General features: G+C 38.7%; 1 protein-coding gene across 15 annotated transcripts in view; it reads left to right on the plus strand.

Moving 5' to 3' along the window:
* OSBPL6 (oxysterol binding protein like 6) overlaps positions 1-23,395 on the plus strand; it is a 201,325-nt gene that overhangs the window by 152,392 nt on the left and 25,538 nt on the right. For 7 of the 15 annotated variants that reach the window (XM_044381432.3, XM_044381435.3, XM_048213923.2 and 4 more), the window contains 4 exons: positions 752-855; positions 6,071-6,145; positions 11,608-11,773; positions 14,794-14,927. In XM_044381432.3, the coding sequence (XP_044237367.1) occupies positions 752-855; positions 6,071-6,145; positions 11,608-11,773; positions 14,794-14,927 (479 nt within the window). Of the gene's footprint in view, positions 1-751; positions 856-1,648; positions 1,742-6,070; positions 6,146-11,607; positions 11,774-14,793; positions 14,928-23,395 lie in introns of all 15 variants that reach the window. The other 8 variants (XM_044381433.3, XM_048213925.2, XM_048213926.2 and 5 more) reach the window with 3 other exon arrangements.

The following is a 23,395-nucleotide window of genomic DNA, read 5'->3' on the forward strand; positions in this document are numbered from 1 at the left end:
AGAATAAAACCAAAGAACAGTTGCAGGTTCCTTGAGTGTGCTTCCTATGTGACAAGGGCCACCTGAACAGGAAAGTGAGAAAACAAAATGTCACTGAGATTGTAATAGCTAGCTGTTAATTGGTAAGTAGGCTTTAAACTCATTTAATAATCAGTGCTTTTTTCGGAAAAAAAAAAAAAAAACCCATAATAAAAGCAGGAATCCCAGCTACGGTCTTCAGATCACGCTTGTAATGTGTTATGGGTCTGTTACTCCTGGAATAGCTTAAACTGAAGCAGTTTCCCCTGTTTTAGAGACTTTGTAGTTAATTTTAATTTGGGCTATTGTTTGGAAAAGATGGGCTGTCTGTGTAGATATGAAGTATAGTTTTTCCATAAAGTAGAAGTTTATTTTGTATTAAAAATACCACTGTGCTTGTTTTACACCATTTGTATACATGTGGTGATATTCATGCTGAACTGTAAAATTCAGGAATTAAAATGTGACCCTGTAATTCTACAAATCATCATCATCATCATCATCATCATCATCAGTGCTTTTAAGTTTCTAAACCAGAGAAGGGTGTGTTTTGTTTCGTTTGCCAGTACCGTCATTTATATAAACACGGATCTCCCTAATCACACTTGCCACCGTCATTTATATAAACACAGATCTCCCTAATCACACTTGCCACAATTTGGATCATCTTTTATTACCATCGCTGCCCCACCCTGCCCAGTTCTGATCTATTTTTATTTCTGATTTTTCTTAGACCTTGCACACTGCCAGTCAAACCTTGTGGAACTTAGCAAACTCCTACAGAATTTGGAAATACTTCAGAGAACTCAGTCAGCACCTAACTTTACTGATATGCAGGTAAATATTACCAAGAGGACTTTAAGACGTTAACACAGAATTTTTACTGGATTGTTTTATGAATATATAAGATAACATTTAAAGGGAAGTAACTACAACACAGATTAGTTTATGTACTGGAGTTATTCTTAATATTTTTGAATTCTTGGTGTCATTGTGTTAAAACGTCTATTTTGAAATATTTTACATTTAAGTACAAACTAATAGAAATAAATATCTGAATTATTCTTCCATGGGTGTATTGCATTAGAAATGATAGCTTTGAAGATATAACTTAGATACTCTCAGAATTACTGCCATCTTTTTTTTTAAAGACTTGTTTATTTGAGAGAGAGAGAGAGAGAGAGAGAGAAAGCACCTGCCTGCGAGTGGGTGGAGGGGCAGAGGGAGAGGGAGAGAGAGAATCTCAAGCAGATTCCCTGCTGAGCACAGAGCCTGTCCCAGGGCTCCATCTCACCACGCTGAGATCATGATCTGAGCTGAAATCAAGAGTCGGTTGCTCAACCCACTGAGCCACCCAGGAGCCCCACTGCCATCTTTTTATATAGAAAAAAAAAATGCTAAAGATCTCTAATCCTGTTTTCCTTTTGTATAGCAGACAAATATATTTCATGATTAAGTTATTTCTGCTTTTAATGCCCACTGTGCGTCAGATATGACTTTCTCCCCTGGCTGGTTTGCTTTAGGTGGCTAACAGCGATTCTTGACTAACTGCTGTGCTCTTTGTCTCTATCTGTATCATGTGTGTGAACTTAATAATACTTTGTTGCTTTTAACTATTTGTGTAATGTAGGCTAACTGTGTAGATATTTCAAAGAAAGACAAGCGGGTCACAAGACGATGGAGAACAAAAAGTGTCAGCAAAGATACAAAAATACAACTGCAGGTACAAACTTTACTTTTCCTTCATTCATATTTTTATATGCTTTTAAGATAGTAGTCTTTATATATCAGTCCATAGAGGTTAAGAAACCTAAAGTAGCTGACCTGCTTTAAAGCCAGTGTTTTACAGACTGGATTGCACTATCTAAATTAGTGGGAAGTCTTCTTACTCTGGAATAAGTAAAAATCATTTAAAAGAAAGGTAAAAATTATTTAATATGACTACAAAATGGCATTTTCATTCTCATTTACCACCTTTGAACCATTAAAATATAATTCAACAAAAAATCAGGCTAAAAATCTGGTGTGCTGTAATGAGCACTCATTTATATGTACTACATCTTAAAAGAGCCTTTCATGTATTAGCTTTGTTCAAAATTTTATATGTCAATAAAAAGGGATGAGGGCTGCAAAAGATTGACCTCAACAAACTCAGGTTCTAGTCTAATCAACTGTGATTTTCTGGCAGTGTAATCTTGCGCATTTCTGTTAAATTATCTAGGCTTCCATTTGCTCCTAGGTAAAGTGATGGAGTTAATCTAATGATCTCTGAAATCCCTTTCAACTCTAAAATTCTATGATTCTTCCAAACAGATATCGTTTGGCCATCGACAATCACTTTTAAAATCAATCATAAAAGTCTTGATGATTCATGATAAATGTACTTGAAATTTATAATAAATAAGTTGTTTATTTGAAATGAATAATTTTAAATCTTTAAAGGAAGAGCATCTTATGTTAGTGCATTGTAATGATATGAAATATGGTAAGTGCCTAAAACCTCTTATGTCATAAATCATATTACTTTCAGATTTTTAAACAAGAATGTTTACTATTCTGATCCTAGCTATATATTATAAAACAAAACAAAACAAAACTCTTGCCCTGCATAATCAAAATCAGACTTAGGATTTTGCTTTTCTTTGTATTACACTATAAATCAACTTATATTCTAATACAAAGGTAAAGGGAACTATTTTCCAGAACTCTTTGGTGTTTTCTGAATAAATAATAATTCTTTAATTCTGATTATATTGATATTCTTTGTGTTGTAATTCTGAATGTGTAAATAACAAACTCTTTGTTGCTTTGCTTGCTAACCTGGTATATTTGAAAATAAGTTTTCATAAGCACTAAAGATGCATGTTTTTCTGGTTAGAATATCTGTATTCTATGAACACAATTTATAGTGGTCCTTCAATAGGTATGGTTTTTTTGGTGTGTTCTATTCAGAACATTAATACTATAGAGACAAATGTGCCAAATGACTTCACAAAAAATTTACCTGAAAGTGCTTTTGGCATTTTCAATTGCTTTGGACATATGATTGTCTAGTTTTGTGGGGACTCTTTTAAACATGATATCTATGGTAATCATAGCCAAGAAAAAAGAATCATTATAAAAAATAATTGCAGGTGGCCAACGTCATAAGAACATCCACATTTGTAGGCAGATAGTCTTTCAGTCTCAGTTTTAGAAGGTATGCCCCTGAACAGATTGCCATTCACAGCTATTGTCTCCACCAGGCTGGCTGGTCCTCAGAGGGTGTGAGCACAGTGCCCCTGGCCAGCCTGCTGGGGCTCCAAGGCCCACCGTGGCCCCCATGCCACTCAGTTTTTTCCAGAGGAAACAAGAGTGCAGGTCTGAATAGCCCTTCTAGTCCATGCTTTTCTGTGTGAGGAGAGTTTTTGAAGATTTTTTGAGTCATCAGAAGAAATTGTTCAAAAAGCAGGAAAATATTTTTCATTCATGCTTCTGCCACATATTTGGGTTGTGTGTTTTTAAGTTTTTATTTATGCTGGTTTGCTTTGTTTTTATTTTGCCAAAGAGTAACAGTATGGCCCTTATGATACTAGTTTAATTATTTTTGAGGAAAATAGAAATCATCTCATCCCCACACTCTAAGAAAACTTTAAACTTTTGAAAGTAAGAGATTTAGTTCTAACTCCAAGTGGAAATCAGTAGACTTGGGGGTGGCAGTGAATTCTTTATTACTCCCAGAGAAACCCTGCTTGCACTTAGACTGGTAAAACAAAAGTAAGGTAGGGTGAATCCTTCAGAATTTGGTATTATCCCTGCACCTTTTCTGCTCACCCAAACCAACAGGCCTTCTCGGAGCCCTTAGGATGCTCCTTCTTTATAGTGGGAAGCTACTTGAAAATTTCTCCAAAATGCACACTTGGCTGGGGGATCCATAAAATCAGCCAGGGATGCCTATGACCAATATAAATGTCTTTCTTTACACATCGATATTTTCCTTACAGAGAGGCATGGCATTTATTTTTATTTAGTGGATTTAACATGCCCCCTACGTTCTCCCACCCCAGTACACAGGTTTTTCCCTCCTTGACCATAGGAGACCCAGCAGATGGCGCCAAGTATTGGTTTTGAGCCCATAATCATCTCCTATTTGAGCCACCTTCTCTGTGCCATTGTTGCAGCCAACCTGAGAGGCTGTGTAGCGAGCGGCTCACGGTTCGGCCCCTCTGTTGTCGGTAACTTGGAGTTACACCAGCTGTCTGTGGAGGAGCCCAGACTGCCCGGTGGTCGTGGTGGTTATGCTGCTGCTGCTGTTCTTAATGACATTATGCACTGAACGTTGCATCCAGCAGGCTGCAGTAGTTATTTTGAAATAATTATAAAATGGAACATTTAAAAAAATTGACCTCAGGAGAGTAGAAATGAAGAACATGTTATACTGTATGCTTGATATCTTATTCGTAACATGGGTTCGATTGTGCTATTGGTTCGAATAGGAAGGTTACATTTTAGACCTGCATGGCCATATCTCATAGAAATATGAGAAATCCTTTGTGTAATTCATTGAAGACATCTGTCCTAGAAAGCTCTCTGGAGGTAATCTTTTAGAAAAAAAGGACTTTCTCCCAAACTTCAGATTTCTGGTTCTAATAAAACTCTCCTTATCCTTATTACACAGTAACCGTTTGACTGTGTTTCCAATGAGGTAGAGGAGGGCAAGAAGGGAAGGATTGTTAAACGGTGCTATGAATGAGAGAGCTACTAGGTTTCCTACATGACTAACAGCACAAATTAATACTAGCTCCCTAGTTGTCAGAGCAAATGAGGAAGAGCAGGAAGCAGGGAGTAGCAGATACGTGGTCAGGTATCGTTCACGGGTAGCTGTCCTAGGTCTCACAGATGCTCAAATTATACTGCAGGGCAAAAAGAAGTTCTTTCTCCTTTCACTTACTACATTAAGCATGAAGGGATTTTGTATAGAAAACTTTTTTGTGGGAAACACATTTTATATGGATGGATGTGTTCAATAAACATTTACATCATGCATGCAGAAGACTTATGAGCACGGAAGAGAAATGTAATGGGGAAACTTTGAAGAGAATTGGAGTTCTAGGAATTTAAAATATTTTTCTATTGTTCCAAAAAGACGAAAGCAGTATGCTGCTTTTGCTTAATCTGCACTGTTAGGGACCCTAAGTACGTCTCAGTTCATTGGAATTGAATTTATCATTCACAACCATGAAGAGTGAAGGTCTGTCACACGGACAGATGTAAACTTGAGTAGTTAGAAGGAAATATCATTATCCCATGATCCTGTCCACCAAAAAGAGACAAAAAAGAAAGTTCTCAGCTTCGTCTGCTGGTTTTTGCATAGGTGCACATCATTACATGAAACTTCTGCCTTCAGGTTTCCCTAGTTGATTTTTGCAGGCATTGTCCCAACACAGAGGACATTGAATGCTTTTTCTCCTATGCTATGCAACGGGCTTCCTCCTTGGAAAATTCTTCACCGGAAAATCCCAACACCATTCCCAATGTTGAGTCTCAGAGAGCTTTCTACTAGGGGAATAAATGGGACGTTTTAGATTCCTGGTACCCTTCCCCCTGTACCTTTCCTCCGAGCCAGAAAGAAAAAAATTCTGCCTGGCTAATGGGAGACTCCCATTACAACTTGTTTGTTTTAGCCTTTGTACATTATTTAATAGTTTTTTCCTGTACTTATCTTTATCTTTGCTTCCATTGATTAAATGCCTTTGATTTCATATCACATGAAGAAAACGATATGCACGTTTATTTTACCTTAAAATCACAAGCTGTTCATCGGTTCATAACTTCCCATTTCCTTTTGGGGTGGGGTCATACTCAGCAACTAGACGTTAAGTGTCTGGGGGTTCTGCAGTGAGAACAGTGACCATTTCTCCCAGCGTGAATGTCCCTTTGAATACTTTTCAATGCTGCGATTTAGGGAAAAGTCAACTCCACTTAAAAACTCTCCCTTTTCGTTGTCTGATTATCTTTCATCCTCCCACATCCTGTCCTCTCCCCCCCCTCCTTTTCTCTCATTCACTGTCAGGAAGGGCCATCTGCGAAGGGCCAATTCAGCACCACTCGGCGCAGGCAGAGGCTAGCGGCAGCCGTGGCTACAACAGTGAGTGGATTTCAATCTCAAGTGGACGTTTAATAAGAATGAGCAGCTGGGTCCAAGTGGCGCCTCCCCCCCGTTCCCGTGGTGCCGTCTTTGTGCCGTGGCATCGATCGTAGCCCCCTCCTGTGCTGGCATAGCTTTCGCATGTTCTGTGGCTGTCTCTGCATGGCAGGTGTCGCACACGGGTATTCGTGTTTGCAATGGAAAACTGACCACCTAATCCAGTTCTTCTCCTGGCGGTATAAGATGTAAATCCAAGGTGGCGAAACTGAGTACGGCTCTCTATGGTGTGGAATGTCCTAAAATGATATTGTTATTTTTTGTTTGTTTGTTTTCGTCATACTGATATTGGAACCTCTGCTAACTGATTTCTGTTTTTCTAAGAAAAGTCATGTTACTACAGACAAAAACTGTGCTTTTTTTTTGTAGCATTGTGACTATTTGAAAAGGATGTGAGAATAAAGAAAAGAGAGGGTAAGAAAAGGTGAATTTTGATGTCATCTCTAAATGGCTACCCAAACTACACCTAGCAAGGGAAAATTTTCTGGAAAGAATATTGAGCTGAAAATCAGAAACTATATAGTGTGGAAAGGCGAAAACCACCAAGTTAGATGGCGTTTAATATGTATCTAAGGTTTATTAGGAGGGTAGAGCAAGTACTGAAACACATAAAGCAAATAACCAAAATTTTAAATTGACTTGAAGCTGTTTAGAATAGTGAATGGTGCATGCAGAATAGGAAATACAATATGTAAACACAAGAATCCTTTGCTGGATAAAAGCAAATCATACGATTTGCTTAATCATGTCATCCTGTCAGCTTTTTAAAATATAGAATACTAAGTTCATAGCAATCATGGATGTTAGTTTTTTTGGCTATTATAGTATTTTCTGAATTAACAATAGTCTTGCTCTTGCTCAGGGTGGAATATACTTGAAGACTAGAATGAAAAGGTTTTGGTTGCATTGTAAGAGAATGGATACTCATGAGAGGATTGTTGGTTTTCTACTTTTGATTCATAACTGACCCTTTATATCTCACTGCTTAGCTGGATTTTTTGAGAGAGAGAATTGCTTTTGATTATGAAATGAACTAGTGGCTTAGAGTTTATTAAGGGAATTGATTCTTAAACTCACGGTTTTGTGAACATTTGAACAAATTCATGAAATTCATATCATGATTAGTGTTTACCTTATGCATGTATGCATAATATAGGACACAGACATGGTAACAGATTATGCTAATAGATACATGTAAAATTAGTTAAATAGTTCTTAATCTTTCATTTATAAAATTCGGAAATCCAGATGATTATCAGAGAACAGTATCTCAGGATCGAAAGGAAAGGTCAGTCCTTCTGTGAAAATACCTATGTTTCCTTAAATAATGTACTTCTGAGAAGACATTCAGGGAAGCGTTGTGTTTCTACTGTGTTCATTTTTTTAATTGCAGATACATAGAGTGAATATAATAAAACTGGAATTAGAACCTATTTGGATAGAATAGTTTTATATATGTATATTTATGTATATATTTTTATATATTTATTATTAAATATTTATTAAGTATATATTTATTTTATATATATTTTTTAATGGGAAGTAGAAAAGAAAAAGCTTTTAAAATAGGAAAGTATTAATTCCCACCTCCCAGGGTAGCAGTGACCACAGAAGTTGAGAGTAACTTCCAATAATTCCAAGCATCTAATGAGAAAAGTTGGCAAAATTTAGTAATGTATTCAGAAATAACTAGAGGGAATAGTTGCTCTAAGCCCTTTAGGATTTGTAGCTTGAACTCCATAGCAAAGCATGATACCATCTAGCGGACCTTCAGCTTGCCCCCTTGGCCCCCTCACCCCCTCATTCATATCTCAAGTGACCTGACACTGGTGACTCAGCTGCCCTATTTCTCTTGGTGCAGGGTTCCTCTTAATTCCTCGCCTTCCCTCTTCCCAACACTAAGTTATCCCATACATTTTGAACCTATCCTATCCAGCTCGGTGCCTTTTACCTAGAATTATTGCAAATGACTCCTAGTTACTTATTTTCTTTCAGTGAGGAGGAGACCCACTCAAATATCTGGGGCAGCTAAGATTGCTCCCAAAAAACAGTGCACCCAAAGGAGAAGTTTCAGAGATTTATTCTCGTGGATTCTTAGCACTAGCACCCAAAATGGCTCACTTGTAACATCAACCAGACCCAACAGAATGGGGGGTGAGAAAATGAAACACACCAGCCCCTCCCCCATGGAAGAACACCAAGGGTCCCAATGCAATGAGTTCTCTACACGAGGACCCCTATACACACAACACAGAGGAAGTACAGTGGGAGACTTTTCACATTGGCTCCATACCTTGTATCTGCTCAGTATCTCCCTTAGATCTGCTGTTACGTGTTCCCTTTCTCACTCATGTTTACCATTGCTAAATTTCGGTGCCACAGTTCCACTGTCAATCCATTTTTCTCTTTTAACTTCTTTGTAGACAGGTGTTAAAAGCACCTCCTAACATCCTCATTCCAAACTGCAGTTGTTAGCCCCAGAATATTCCAAGATCAGTCTTCCTCCCTGGCACAGGATTTCGGGGAAGCCTTGGACTTCGTTCCTGAGCAGGATGTAAAGGCTACATCCAACATTGAGGATTCTCGAGCGCGAAGAGTGAGAACTGTAGACAGCTCCCACCCGAGCCATCACAGACAGAAGACCTAGCTATCACTTAAATTTTTTTTCATACCCAAATTGATGAACAAAAAACTGAGTAAAGAACTCTAATTGAATGTTGAAGAGGCATTCAATGAGAGTTAGATTAATACACCTCAGTTTGTATTCTCAATTTCATTTCATGAATTCTTCAATTAAAATGATCCATATACTTCTTTTTTTTTTTTAAGATTTTTTTTTTTTTTTTTTTTTTATTTGACAGAGCTAGAGACAGCCAGCGAGAGAGGGAACACAAGCAGGGGGAGTGGGAGAGGAAGAAGCAGGCTCATAGCGGAGGAGCCTGATGTGGGGCTTGATCTCATAACGCCGGGATCACGCCCTGAGCCGAAGGCAGACGCTTAACCACTGTGCCACCCAGGCATCCCTCCATATGCTTCTTTTAACAAAAATCGTAGCAATATAAACATTTTCAGTCAGAAGTATATAAAAACTGGGTTCAATTGCCCAGGGAACTGTCTGATTGCAGTTTGAATGGAGCATTCCAAGTCCCTTTCCCTGTGGGTTATATACAAGATTAGTTTTACTGTTTTAATTGCCAATTTAAACTTCATTATGTTCAAAAAATAAATGTGTAACATGTGTTTTTCTTCTCGGCACCTGATTCCAACTTTTAATAGACAGGCCATTATCTCAGGGACAAGTCTGGGTCCTCACTGGAATGTCTGGGCCTCTACTGCATCATGGCCTCCCCCAGCCTCCCTGCCTCCTTTTCTACTTCATGCCAGTCCTTGGAGTGTTGAGGGCATCTGAGTGCAGACAAAACCCTTTTCCATGATCCTCAACACATTACATTCCCCATTATCGGACACCCACCATTTCTTTTTATGCTCTTCTAGGTCTTTGTGTCTGGAAACCATATCAAATCCTTAAATCTGCACACTCCCTGATCTACCCATTTCCTCAAGTCTCTGTTTCTCCCCACGACTTCCTAATCTCCACTAACCTTCCCATGGATTCTCTGTGTCCCTCCCCAAAGGCTGAGGACTCACTGCTCTGTCTAGATTTAGCATCACCACAGTTAAGGTCGGATGTTCCCTTTATCTCAATATCCCTCAAATATTCTTCCACATCCTTTATAGGCATCCCCAAAGACCTCAGTCATTATTATCACAGAGTTACCTGGACAGGATTCTAGCACATTATTAAACCCAAGGACTTAGTTTTCTCAGATGGTTTCTCTGCCACTTTTGTGTGTCTCCTCTGGAATAGCCACAAATTCTGATCCTGACCAGACAAACAAGTTGTTGACATGTCCCAGTTCAGTGTAGCCAAGGTCCCAGTGGAGGACCAGAGAGAGTTACTTGGAAACTCCAGATACCAGACGCCTTGGATATCATATAGTAGCATGCTCAGCTTAGCCGAATTTAGGGAGAAAGCTTCATGCTCACGGCCTTCCCCAGTAAGCCTTGGATATCTTTTGAGATAATAACTCCTTGCCACTGCCAAAAATGGTAGCAATATAAATCCATGGGACCCCCTCCCATCTCAGCTGCCCTCACCCAGGTCCACAAACTCCTAGATTTGTTGGTTCTCTCCATCTCCTCCATCTATCCTGTGTATCCTCAGTACACAAGTACATGTTCCTTTGCCTGTTCTCTCTCTCTCTCTCTCTCTCTGTCTCTGTCTCTCTATCTCCCTTCCTCCCTCCTCACCCCTCCCCCCCTCACTCTCTCTTCTTCTGTCAGGAAGTTAAAGGCTCTAGCAAAATGGGGGGGGGAGTGGTTCTGATATACATCTACATCAGACAGTGCATTTCTTGTTAGCTGGAAAGTGTGAATTAGCCCTTAATTTATATAAAATTCAGCTTGTGGAGGAATCTAAGAGTGATTCTTGAAGATAACTGAAGGAACATCTGTGCAGTAGGAATTCGGGGAGGTTATTGGTAATATGATTTACAATAGAATTGGTATTCTCATTTTCCAAGAATGTTTGGCTGATGTCATTTATAATGGTCAGGTGTAACCTTCTAGAAGGAGAGGGAATGGTGCTTTGCCCCCGCCCATCACAAGCCTAGCCCAGATCCAGTGTGGGCAAGGAAGTACCTCTAGCCATTTGGGAAAATCTATAGTAATATGACTTTTTTTACTTAATGCTTTTCAATATTGGCCATTTCATAAGCCATGTTTGTATGTGTGACAGTGTTGTATGTAACATACAAAGGTCAACGACAGTAATTTATATCATATATATTTCATTTACCAATGTATTTTAATAAATCAATTTCAAATTTAATTGAGTCTCTTTAAAGCATGATTATATTTACTGTTAAACTTGTTTATGTTTTATCTGATGGCCACTGAGTAAGTAAATCTTTCTTGCATTTTTTACCTGTTTGGTAGGCTCCTGCTCCAGGCTCAGAAACAAGTGAGCATAAAAAGTCCTTGACACAAGTACCCAGACTTTGTAAGAGTTCCAGCTACTGTTTCCTGCCAGTGATTTTTTAGATCCCACTGTGCGTTCAGAGCTGAAGCTTATCTGGGATTCTGCCTTTCCTTCCTGTCCTTCTGTAGTCATCTCTTCCTGTAACAGGGAAAAACCAATGAGTCCACGGCAGTACTAAATCTACTCTCAGAAGTGAGACTCCTTCCCACCCCAGCCACCTGCCAACTAAACGCGTACTGAGTGTCTCTGGGTGTGTCATTACAAAGGAACTTAGTATTTTGAAGAGGGACGCGATTTTTCCTATGTACGAGAATGTGGACCGATGTACTGTTGCTCTTTCCTAATTTGTGCTGTCCCCTTTCAGGTCCCTTTCAGTGCTACCATGTCACCGGTCCGCTTGCACTCCTCCAACCCCAACCTTTGTGCAGATATTGAATTTCAGACTCCTCCTAGCCACCTCACCGACCCTCTGGAAAGTTCAACGGATTATACAAAGCTTCAAGAAGAATTTTGTCTAATTGCACAGAAAGGTAACAACAAATATAACGTGTCCTTAACAGAAGCTCTCTTCTTTGGTGAGCAGTTGCCGTTTACACTTCCATCCTTGTCCAGGTGGTCATGGTAGAAAGACTAAGTAGTGTATATACTGATCAGAGTTCTAGAGACAAAATGCAGTGGGGTATGATGCCTGCCTCTTGGTTCACAGTTTTGAACAAAGAAAGAAAGTGCCATAATGGGGGTGAAGAAGAAGGAAAGACACGAAGATCCGTATCCTAGGCAGGCCAGCAGACACTACAACTCAACATCTCTTTTTCTGTGTCTCTTAGTTCTCATTTAATACAGACTTGTGGGTTATCCTTAGAAGGAATTCTGTTGTGATTCTTCTTTTCCTTTATTAAATAAAGTCATGGATTTTGACCGTAGCTCAGGCTCAAGTAGGCAGTTCTGCGCCGTGTGGCATGGCCTGGGCTTGGCAATACTCGGCCAGAGGCTGGGCTGGACTGAAAGGTCCAAGGTGGCTTCACCCATGTTCCTGGCATGTTGGTGGGATGGCTGCAAGGTCGCACACAGCTGTGTCCCTGTCCCTCTCCATGACAGCTCAGGGCTCCGAGGGAATGGAAGCTGCCAGTCCTGTTCACGTGGCACTTCCACTGCACTCTACTGGCCAGAGCTTCACAGGCCAGTTTGGATTTGAGGGGAGGGGAAATTGAGCCCACTGAGGAGTCCCTTTTTTTGTATCAAATTTTCAGTAAGGCATGTTGCATAAGTTCAGGTGTTGTCAGCCACAGAGAGCAGGGTCTAATAAATAAGAGGCAGGTAGTAGCTTGTAGGTGGACTGAGCAGTCCTGTCTGTGTTTACCAAGAGCCTGCCTTCCAAACTACCATCCCCCAGTTTTGCTATAATATTTAAATTTCAGTTGCTGAAATTCATTTTTTGACTTAAGATAGTACCTTCCCAGGCATTGTCTTTTAAAATGCATAATCTCTTGAAGAAAGATACACATTCTGTGGTTTTCAATCATTAACATCTAATTTGACTTAATCACATTTATTTACCCTGAGGCTGTTGGTAGTAGGTGATAAAATATTCTTGAAAATGTGTGCTAAGTGGAACATCTCATGTGCCCCCATAATGCTCAAGAGTTTGGTGGCTCGGGAAAAGAAGGGGCACACACTGAGAGCATCTCTATGAATGTTGAAGTCAACAAGATTTCATACTCTCAAACCATCATCAAAAATGTACTATCAGATATTTCTTTAATTCTATAATCCCAAAACAACTAAGCTAAATCATCTCCTCACCACCCTTTTTTCCTGTAGATTTCTCAATTGAGATTCTGTAAGGCCAACTCTTTTTCACCTGCTATTTTACTCCTGATACATTTTTATTACATTTCTTAGCCAGATGCTAATTACATCATTAGACTAGAGCAGTGTTATTTTCTTTACACAACAGCATAGGATTATGGCCAGTAACTTTTACTTCTAACGGCAAGGGGACAAGGGGTGGTTGTAGGAGCAGGCAGAATGAGACAACAAATGTGTGAATTAAGTATGTATAGCACAGCCTCTAAAGGGAGATGAATAAATTTGACGATAGCCCCAGGAAAGCTTTGTGTATTCAGTTGCAGTCCTGAGGTTTTCAGGAAATCCATGTTTCAACAGGATTTTAAAGCCTGTTGAAACAACATATTTTCTTTCCAACTATGCTAGAAAAAAGGGCTTTTCTATGACTACTGAGTGAACTCTTTAGAAAGAATTATGGATTTTGAGATGTATGAGAGTCTGCTTTTAGAACCGCCAGTGGGGTTACTGTATTCCAGCTATCAAGTTATTACCTTTAAATTGATGATGACTAGAATGTGGCACATAAATCAGTAGATTGTGAGTCCCTCGTGATCCCACCATTTTTCCCTCTTCATTCAGGCCTGGGTTTTTTTTACTAAAATTTTCCGCTTCTTTTAAAAATAACTGTTCTCGAATATGGAAATCCCTATTTTTAGAAGACTTTGCATATTATAGAAACTGTTATTATAAAGATAGGAGTTGGAAATCCAACGTTCTTGTATTTCAAACTTAAAGACTACCCCAGAGTCTACCTACAAATGTACGTTATTAGGTATACAGAAATGGGGGGGGGATGTTGTTTTTATTGTTGCTTTTATTTTGTTGGGGTTTTTTTGTAGCTTTATCGAGATATGATTAACATATAACATTTCATAAGTTTAAGGTGTACCTGGTGATTTTATACATTTAAATACTACAAAATGATTACCACCATAGCATCAGCTAACATGTCCATTGTGTCACATAATTACCATTTCTATTTTGTGGTGAAAACATTTAAGATCTACTCTCTTAACTTTGAAGGATATAATACAGGATTATTAACTATAGTCATCAAACTGTACATTAGCTTTCCAGAACTTATTCATCTTAAACCTGGAAGTTTTACTCTTTGAACGCACTGCTTACATCAAGATATTCCTGGCTGAGGAAGTAATTCGAGTGCTATTCTCAAGACCAAATCATTTCCTACCTCAAAGAGAACTAGTCAGAACTTCTAAATCAGCTTTTCCTGGTTTATTTTGGCAGGATTTATAAAATGCACTTTTTGGGTACCTGCTTTGGGAAATAATATCTGGATAGTTCTAAATTATTTGCATGAGAATTCATCATACACAGCACTGTTCAAATATTCTTATCAACCATGACAGAATAAAACCTGTTGCCTTTTCCTTCTAGGAATTATAGATTAATTTTCTAAATGTTGATATTTAAGAATTGATATCAGTATTTTGTATCCTGCTTCTAAGTCATTTCTGGTATGAAATGCTCAATTTTTTACTCCAATTAATTACCATTACCATATTTGTTTTGTGTATAGGTATTTTGGAAGATTCCATTGTAAGGCTGACTTTTAACTAGACTGTAATATAATCCCTCCAGATAATGTCTGTGCATGAGTTAAAGTGCTGAGAGATTTGTAATTTTGTATATTCTTTCTGGATCCATTTGATGTTTGTTTCTCCCTTTTCCCCCCACCCAGTGCATTCTCTTTTGAAGTCTGCATTTAATAGCATAGCTATAGAGAAGGAGAAGCTTAAGCAGATGGTTTCTGAGCAGGATCACAATAAAGGCCACAGCACGCAGATGGCACGGCTCCGACAGTCACTGTCTCAGGTAAACGAAAGTGTTTGTTTCACTCTCGTGATGCATTCCCTACCCCGTAATGCAAGATTGGGAGTGGAGGTGGTCCGTCATGCATGGCACGTTCAACTGAAACTCCCCCCAAGACATTGCAATGTCAGGATTAAATTTTAAAATGTTTCTAAAATAATTAATTTAATTAAATTAAAGTTGAAGTTAAATGTTTCTTGCAAAATAGGTCAAGGTAAGAGTAAAAATCAACTAAACTTGCTTATAAACATATAATTGGTTTTTTGGCTGATTGAATATTTTCGATGCCTCTCAGTGGTCATTTATAAGACTGCCCCTGGTTTTAAAAGACAAATCATGCATTTAGACATGATTTACACTTCTAATATATGTTCCAGAATATATTTAATCCAGTGTTAAATACAACAGTATCTACTAGATCTTCCACACTTCATATTTTCCCACTTATACCACATCTCAATCTGTTGAAAATTATTGCTTCCTCTTACCTGTTTTTTTCTTTTCTGATTTATACTTTTAGAATTTTCTTCCTATCTAAGTTATGCTCTCTGAAGCTAGACTCATGTATTTCAAGATATATTGTACATCATAAAATACATTCAATATATATTCATTATATATTATTCAATATATATTCATTATATATAATTCATTATATATTATTCAACGTATATTGATCTTCATAATACTCATCAAATACCGATATATATCAAAGTTGAAATTTCTGATAAAAATCCTTTAAAACTGCACTTAATGCTTTTTTACCCTGAGCACTTCTCTGAAATATTTCCTTCATTTAGTCTATAATTGCACTTTTAAAAAGTCCTTTGAGAATTCAATGTTGTTATGTGATTTTGTGTGCGAACTCAGTGTTTATATAAAATATTGTTCACTTCCTGGTGCCTTGGATCAGAGTGAAGGAGCAAGCAAATCCTGGGTAAGTGGTTTTCCATGTGGATCGGCTCCTGCTTGAATAGTTTCCCTCAGTTCCTAAATATCGACAAACTGTCTCGCCATGTTTTATGTCCCTGAACTGTCAGCTTACCCTCAGTGTTAAGTTTCATGCTATTGAGTATTGTTACCTGGGCCACACTTGCCGTGTTCACCATAAAACACTGTCAGTTGAGGTGCATATCCTGCTTCCGGTGCAAAACCGGGGGGACTCGGGAGCATGCGCACTCACAGCAGCAGCTGTAGGGCCAGTCTGCAGAGGGCTTTCATCATAAGCACAGTTTAATGGTTTGCCTTGGGCTCCTCGCGTCATGTATCTGTCGGAACACTCAGTCTGTGGTAATTGATCTTTGGAATCATTATTCTGAAAGTATCACGAATCAGAGAGATCAAAATAATGGTTAGGTAAACATACAGATGTCATCCTGTAAATGTGCAAAATATATTCTTATCCCCCTAAACATTGCAGTGTTTCCTTCAGGTGTAGTAAATGATAGAGGCTTAGTGGTATACGCGTGTATTAAGAAAAATAAGAAAATATGTTTGTTTCTTTTGTTTTTCCTTTACACAAACTTTTTTTTAATTTTTATTTTAATCATCTGGTGCTTATCACAAGTGCACTCCTTAATGCCCATCACCTATAGCCCCCATTCCCCCACCCACCTTCCTTCTAGTGACCATCAGTTTGCTCTCTATAGTTAAGAGTCTGTTTCTTGGTTTGTCTCTCTTTTTTTTTTCCTTTTGCTTGTTTTGTTTTTTGAATTCCACGTATGAGTGAAATCATATGGTAGTTGTCTTTCTCTGACTGACTTTTTCACTTAGCACTGTACTCTCTAGCTCCATCCATGTTGTTGCAAATGGCAAGATTTCATTCTTTTTATGGCTAAGTAATACTCTGTTGTGTGTGTGTATGTATATGTGTATATATAAACACCACATCTTCTTTATCCATCGATTGGTAGACACTTGGGCTACCATATCTTGGCTATTGTAAATAATGCTGCAATAAACATAGGAGCGCATGTATCCCTTTGAATTGGTGCTTCTTTTTTGGGGGATGGGCAGTAAATACCCAGAAGTGTGATTGCTGAATCATATGGTAATTCTATTTTTGACTTTTTGAGGAAGCCTCATATTGTTTCCCACGGTGGCTGCACCAGTTGCATTCCCACCGATAGTGCAAGAGGGTTCCCCTTTCTCCACATCCTCACCAACACCTGTTGTTTCTTGGTTTTTTATTTTAGCCATTCTGAGAGGTGTAAGGTGATATTTCATTGTGGTTTTGATTTGCATTTCCCTGCTGATAAGTGATGATAAGCATCTTTCCATGTGTCTGTTGGCCAGCTGGATGTCTTCTTTGGAGAAATGTCTGTTCATGTCTTCTGCCCATTTTGAATTGGATTGTTGGTTTTGGGGATGTTGAGTTATATCAGTTCTTTATATATTTTGGACACTAACCTTTTATCAGATATATCATTTGCAATTATCTTCTCCTATTCCATAGGTTGCCTTTTAGTTTTGTTGATTGTTTTGAAAATGTATTTGTTTCTTGCTTGCTTGCTTTTGTTTGTTTGTTAAGACAGAGAATGGAAAGTAGAGATCTGGTTTGTGGCGTCAGATTAGAAATGATGATAAAGAGGAATTTTTTAATGATTCATTTGTTCATTCATTTATTCATTGTATTTCATTCAACTATGAGGTATAGTGCAAGGTTTGGAACACCAAGATAAAAGTAACTGGCCATGTCCCCAGGAAGCTTATGATTTGATTAGTGAGATGAGCAGTGTTTACCAAGGAAACAGTTAAATGGACCATGCTCTAGTCCATTCAGGGCAGCATAAGGGTGGTGCAGATTTCCGGGGCTCTGGTTTTTCCAAAGAATGGGAGATCCCTGACCTTAGAGCAGAGCCACAGATCAGGAGGAACTGAGCTTTGAACCGGGCTTGAGTAGACAGCAGGAGTTTACAAGGAAGGGCCCAATACTAACATGATAAAAGTAAAATAAAGCAAAGTTATATCCACTTTCCATTTGGGGGGTTAAATATTTCCTTCTTGTGTCAAAACATAATTTGTTTGCCTCTAAACTTAGAGCTTCAATAGATTTTTGTTGGGTTTTCGTGGGTTGTTTTTTGTTTTATTTTGTGGTGGGTGGTTTTTTTGTTTTGTTTTTTGGCTGTTATATATATATTTTTTAACCAGAAAGCTCAATTGTATCCTCAAAAAGTGTAAAAATAATTTGGTACTATAAAGACAGTCTGTTATACCCTATTCACTAGAGAACTCAGTGCTTCCTATTGTGTGTTATCACAGCATTTCGGCCATGTTCACGTTCTTAATTCTTCCCGTACCTCCCACTGGGCCAGTAGTACCCTCGCTGGCTGTCTCTACTCATTGCCCATAAGGCTGGACTCTCTTTCGGAACTCACCGTCGCTTATGCTTAGACATTTAAGAGTATAGACAGTTTACTCCCTTCTAGGAAATTGCTATCTATGGTTAAACCACTAAAGGCGTATCTGAAGAATGGCGGTTAACTCATAGTGGCCTAAGCATGGGGTGAACGAGGAAGAATTAATCTGGAAATATCTAAGTAAGTAGATGGGAACCAGCTCATTGAGGGCCACACAGAGGAGTTTAGGTTTATCTCATCAGTGCTGGGGAAGCCTTATAGGATTTTAACTCATGAGTGATAATGCCAGAAATTGAAAATATGAGTGCATATTTCTTATCTAGAAAGCTTACTCTGGTACAGTATGGAGAATGGTTGGAATTAAGGTGAAACTAGTTGGACAGAGTCTTAAGATACTTGAGATAATGCAGACCTGGGCTGGGGAAGTACCAGAGTTGGTAGGAGGAAGGGATGAGTTTCAAAGATGGGGGAGGGGGTTGGTTAGAATCAGCATGGCTTGGAAATCAACTGCATGTTAAACAGGGACAAGAAAACAGAGTCAAGACTCTTTGTGTAACACAGTAGTAATAGATCTTTTCCCTGAGACTGGGAATACAAGAAGAACTAATTCTTCAGGCCTAAGTAGTGATTTTTTTGGAGACTGAGGGGTCTGTGGGCCATCCATCAGACAATCAGATGTATGGATGTAGAGCTCAGGAGAAAGGTCTGGCTACAAAGAAAGATGTGGATACCCTGGTACATTGGCAAAGTTATAGATATTGATAAATCAGAAGAAAAGAGGGTCAGGGGTGCTGCTATATAGAACATTAATGGTTAAAGGACATAACAAAAAGAGGATCCTTTGATGGAGACTTAGGGGAAGCAGCCAAAGAATTTGGATGGCGCTGACCATTGGGATCAACAGTAAAGGGTTTTGACCGTCTCAAAAAGAATGATTACGCAGCAAATAGTATATGGACTGAAAGTCAGCCTTGGAGTTTGGTAGCTATGTCAGCATGTTCATATTGTGACGGAAGAAACCAGAAGACGAGGAGACAGTGAGGATGGGAAACAGTTAACTGATGGAGCCATCCTGGGTTGGCCAACTCCATTTTCACTGCCCCTCTTTCAACATAGCACTCAGAATTGAACAACATATTTAAATAGCGTACATTGAGACAAGCGTTCTGAGTATGTCTTTATATTAGCATAACTTCATGTTATAGTGTGATTTTAGGTGGCCTGAAAGCATCCTCGATCCATATGCGAGTGTTATCAGTTAAACTCCCAGTTATTTTTCTTATAACCAGTTAAGTCTCTCCACAGAGAGGGAAGGCGAAAGAGACCATATTTAAATAACTTCTTAAATTAGTCTAACATTTTTTAAGTATATATTTTATTTGTTATAACTATTTGATATATGTAAAATTATTAAAATGCTGCTTTTCAATAAAGCTTTTAAGGATATCAACTTGGCAAATTCCATCATCCTTTTAGAAGACACATAGCATAGAAAATAACATGAAATTAGCATTCTTCACTACCTGCTCAGAATAAATTGTTACCTGCCTTGGGCATGTAATAATTTACAAGGCTGAACAGGATAATGAATTCCTCTTCTAAAGTGATATTTCTTCCCTGATCTATGTGTACACAAACATCCATAATTCTGTTATTTTACCTCCATGAAACTTTAAAGGTAACTTTTACACCGGAGACGCAGCCTAGATTCAAATCTGTAAGACAGGGCATTGTATGCGGTCTCTACACTTTATTTCACAGCTAAAATTTCATGTCCTCTGTAAGATAGTACCCTGAACACCAAGATCAAATAGTGTATAATAACACTAAGGTAACTTCAGTACCCCAGATTACTATAATAGTAAAAGATTTGACTTGACTTGAGTCTGTCTCAAACACATTACCCTCTAACACCGTAATTAGTTTGGTCTCTGGCCCCAAAATCTGTGCACAGCTTATGCTATATGTACTGGGTGTTGGGTCCATATAAATGTGAGCGGCAGAATATGTTCCTTGTACTAAATGAATTTCATTTAATCAACATGCCATAGATTGTTAGATGTACCATCATTATGTGCAGTATTAAAAAAGAAAACAAGCTGCTGTCCATGAAATGGACAGTGCTGCCGAGGTGTTAAAGGTAGGAGGACACGTGCGTCTAAAATCAATGAAATACGGTATATATGGAAATGTAAGCAAAAAATCAACTGAAGGCACATAGTACCATAATTAAAATCCCAATTATAGTGTTCACCATCCTTACTGTCTACAACGTTTCACATACACAAAGTAAATATTCAGGGGTGTTTATCCGGATAAAACTTCCAAGAGTATTCCTGAATTCGTATCCCCTGAAATGTGGGAAAATTTGTTGTGCATGAAGTTATTCTTCATGGAATTATTTCTATCGCTTTTTAACTATCCACTAAGTTTAAATTGCTGTCATTTTGGACATAATTTGGCAATATTTCTAAAGACTTAAAAAGATTTTATCTTTGACCCTTTGACCCATGACTGATATGTCTGGTCTGAGGAAGTAATGCTGAATGTAGAAAACCATTATGCATAGAAACATTCATGGCAGCATTATTTATTCCAGGAAAAATCAGTAATACCATAAGTATCCAGTTATAGAAGATAATCACTTATTATGCAACCATTAAGGTCATATTTGTGAAGTTTGCAACATAAATATTTATATACAAAGAATAAGTGGCAGACACAGATGTAAAGTATGTACCCATTAAATAATGTGGAATATGTATAGGAAAAAAACTAGAAAGAAATAGACCAAGCTTCCAACCGTTGGTTGATAGGGTAGTAAGGTATGAATTAAAAAAAAAATTTTTTTTTTTTACTTTTTGTGTTTTCCAAATATACTGTAATAGTAGGTACTCATTTTAAAATTTTTAAAAAGGTGATTTATAAGCGATTCCCAGGGTTTGGTTGTTGATCATTCTCACTTTGACAGCTGCCATACTGATTTTCTCACTCCTTTTTGCTTTTATCCAAAGGGCTTAAGTCTCTGAGGATTCCATCTTGCCATATGTTTCATATCCTTCTCCAGCCCTCGGGCTTCCACGTTTCCTTCCCAGAACCCACAGTTCTGTTCAATAAAATGTATCTGTCCGAGTCTCACCCAGTCGAAGGTCATCCTCACCCATTGTCTGCCTGGCTGAATAATGGTAGTTAATAGCCAATACAGTAGGGATTTGGACAATGATTCTGACTCGAGATTTCAAGATGGTAACTTCTTTTATAGATTGAGAAGGAACGGTTTGTTTCTCGGATATATTAAACTTGAATATGTCTGAAGGACATGAGGTATGGGGAGATGAGCTTGCTCTGTGGAGAGTTTTGTGTGGAGTCCAAGCTCACTAACTCAAACAAGTAGTGAAAACAACCCTGGAACCTGCCTGGTGAAGAATCTAAGTATAGTTCCTATGGCGCTCGCTCCCTGTTAGGTCTTTGGTCCCATCTGCCACTAATAGAGCAATGTCATTACTGACACGTCTCCTTAGCTTTTCTTGCTCATTGGCTGGTGTGAGTAGCTAATGATGCCCCTCCTTTTTCCTTGCTTCTCTATGGTTCACGATCCTTGGGTATGTTCTGAATGTTGTTTCTGCCATCATCTGGGCTCTTCCATGTTAATTATTGCTAATAGTGTCCTTTCACAGAAAATATCTATAATCCTTCATGTTCCCAAGATTTCCATGATACCATTACGGAGAAAGTGGTTGAGTTTCAAGGGGGGAAGTAATAAATGTGGTCCCCCGCACTGCCTGAGAGCACGACACCACAGAGCTTGGGGCACTTGGCTGTCACAAATGTCAGAAACAGTCTGTATGATCAAGGCAAAAGGAGGAGCTTCCCGGGAAAGATGTGCAGAAATGGACCGTTGCACGCTCAGTTGTCTGCCTGCTTCCACCTTCTGCCGCTGAGGCTGCCAGACTTGGAAGAGTACTTATTTCCATGCTCTTGGGGGCTTTAGAGCACCACCCTTCTTCTACCACTGCATATGTATTATGAACACAATTTTCCTTTTGAACTCCTGGTTCATCCCCTATCACTACTATGGCTAGAGTTACTGTGTGTACCTTCACACACACCTGCAGACACAATTGCATTTCATGACAATTGGCTGAGATAAGAGCTTAAATGAGAATTTCACGTCAGCTATTCAGAGCAAACAATAGTACAAGCTTTGTGATACATGGCAAGCCTGTGTTGAAAACTCCTGCTCTGAGGAAAACCATTATTTATCCTCACCACTGAGTCTTCGTGGCGTTGTTTTGTTAGCTCTGTTCCAGTGACGGTGCAGTCACTTTGGAGAAACCCTCCGTTGAAGTTTGTCTGAAACCATTAGGTCAAGACTATGATTCTGCAGTTAAAACTGTCAAATGCACCACCATGAGACCTCCCACTAAAAGACAGTAAGATACATCTGATTCTAAATATTTCAGTAAACGACAACTTACAGCACACTCATGGGCAAAAAAATAGTGAAAGAACAAATAACATGGTGTCGTGACCACAAAGGACGGGGTAATGCGGTATTTTTTTTTTCCAACTACCAAGTATTTGAGATTGTGCTCTAGGAAAGGTGATCCTGACCACTTCTGCAGAATGTAAAGATATTAGGATTCTTCCTTTAAAGTATATGGTTCATTTACTATAAGAGTAATCACCTTTTAGCTAAATAACACATCCCTGTTTTCTCAAGGAGCTAGCCATATATTTCCTTCAACGCGCCAATGTAGCAACTATAAGATCTGTATCCACCTTCAATCCATCAATACCTGACAGCCCACTGGACCAGGTGTGTTATATTTTGCACATATTTTACAAGCTGGATACAAAGAGTTTAAACAAAAGCCAAAAGCTGTGAGTGAACAATTTTCTCAAAAAGCAGACGCCGTGTTGGAGGGACAGAGGAGAGGCCAGTCTATGCTCCATGCTCAAGGCCTAGGCACTGCTCAACGCAAGTGTGAAGTTCAGCCACTTCGTAGTTTATCCTGTTTTAATAGATACCGAGTTCGAATTATGATGCTATATTTGCATGTGTATTGGTTTACTACATCCATACACTCCATCTGAAGGACAGCAGTCCGC

Source organism: Ursus arctos, unplaced genomic scaffold (genome assembly GCF_023065955.2).
Source record: "Ursus arctos isolate Adak ecotype North America unplaced genomic scaffold, UrsArc2.0 scaffold_1, whole genome shotgun sequence".
Taxonomy (NCBI): domain Eukaryota; kingdom Metazoa; phylum Chordata; class Mammalia; order Carnivora; family Ursidae; genus Ursus; species Ursus arctos.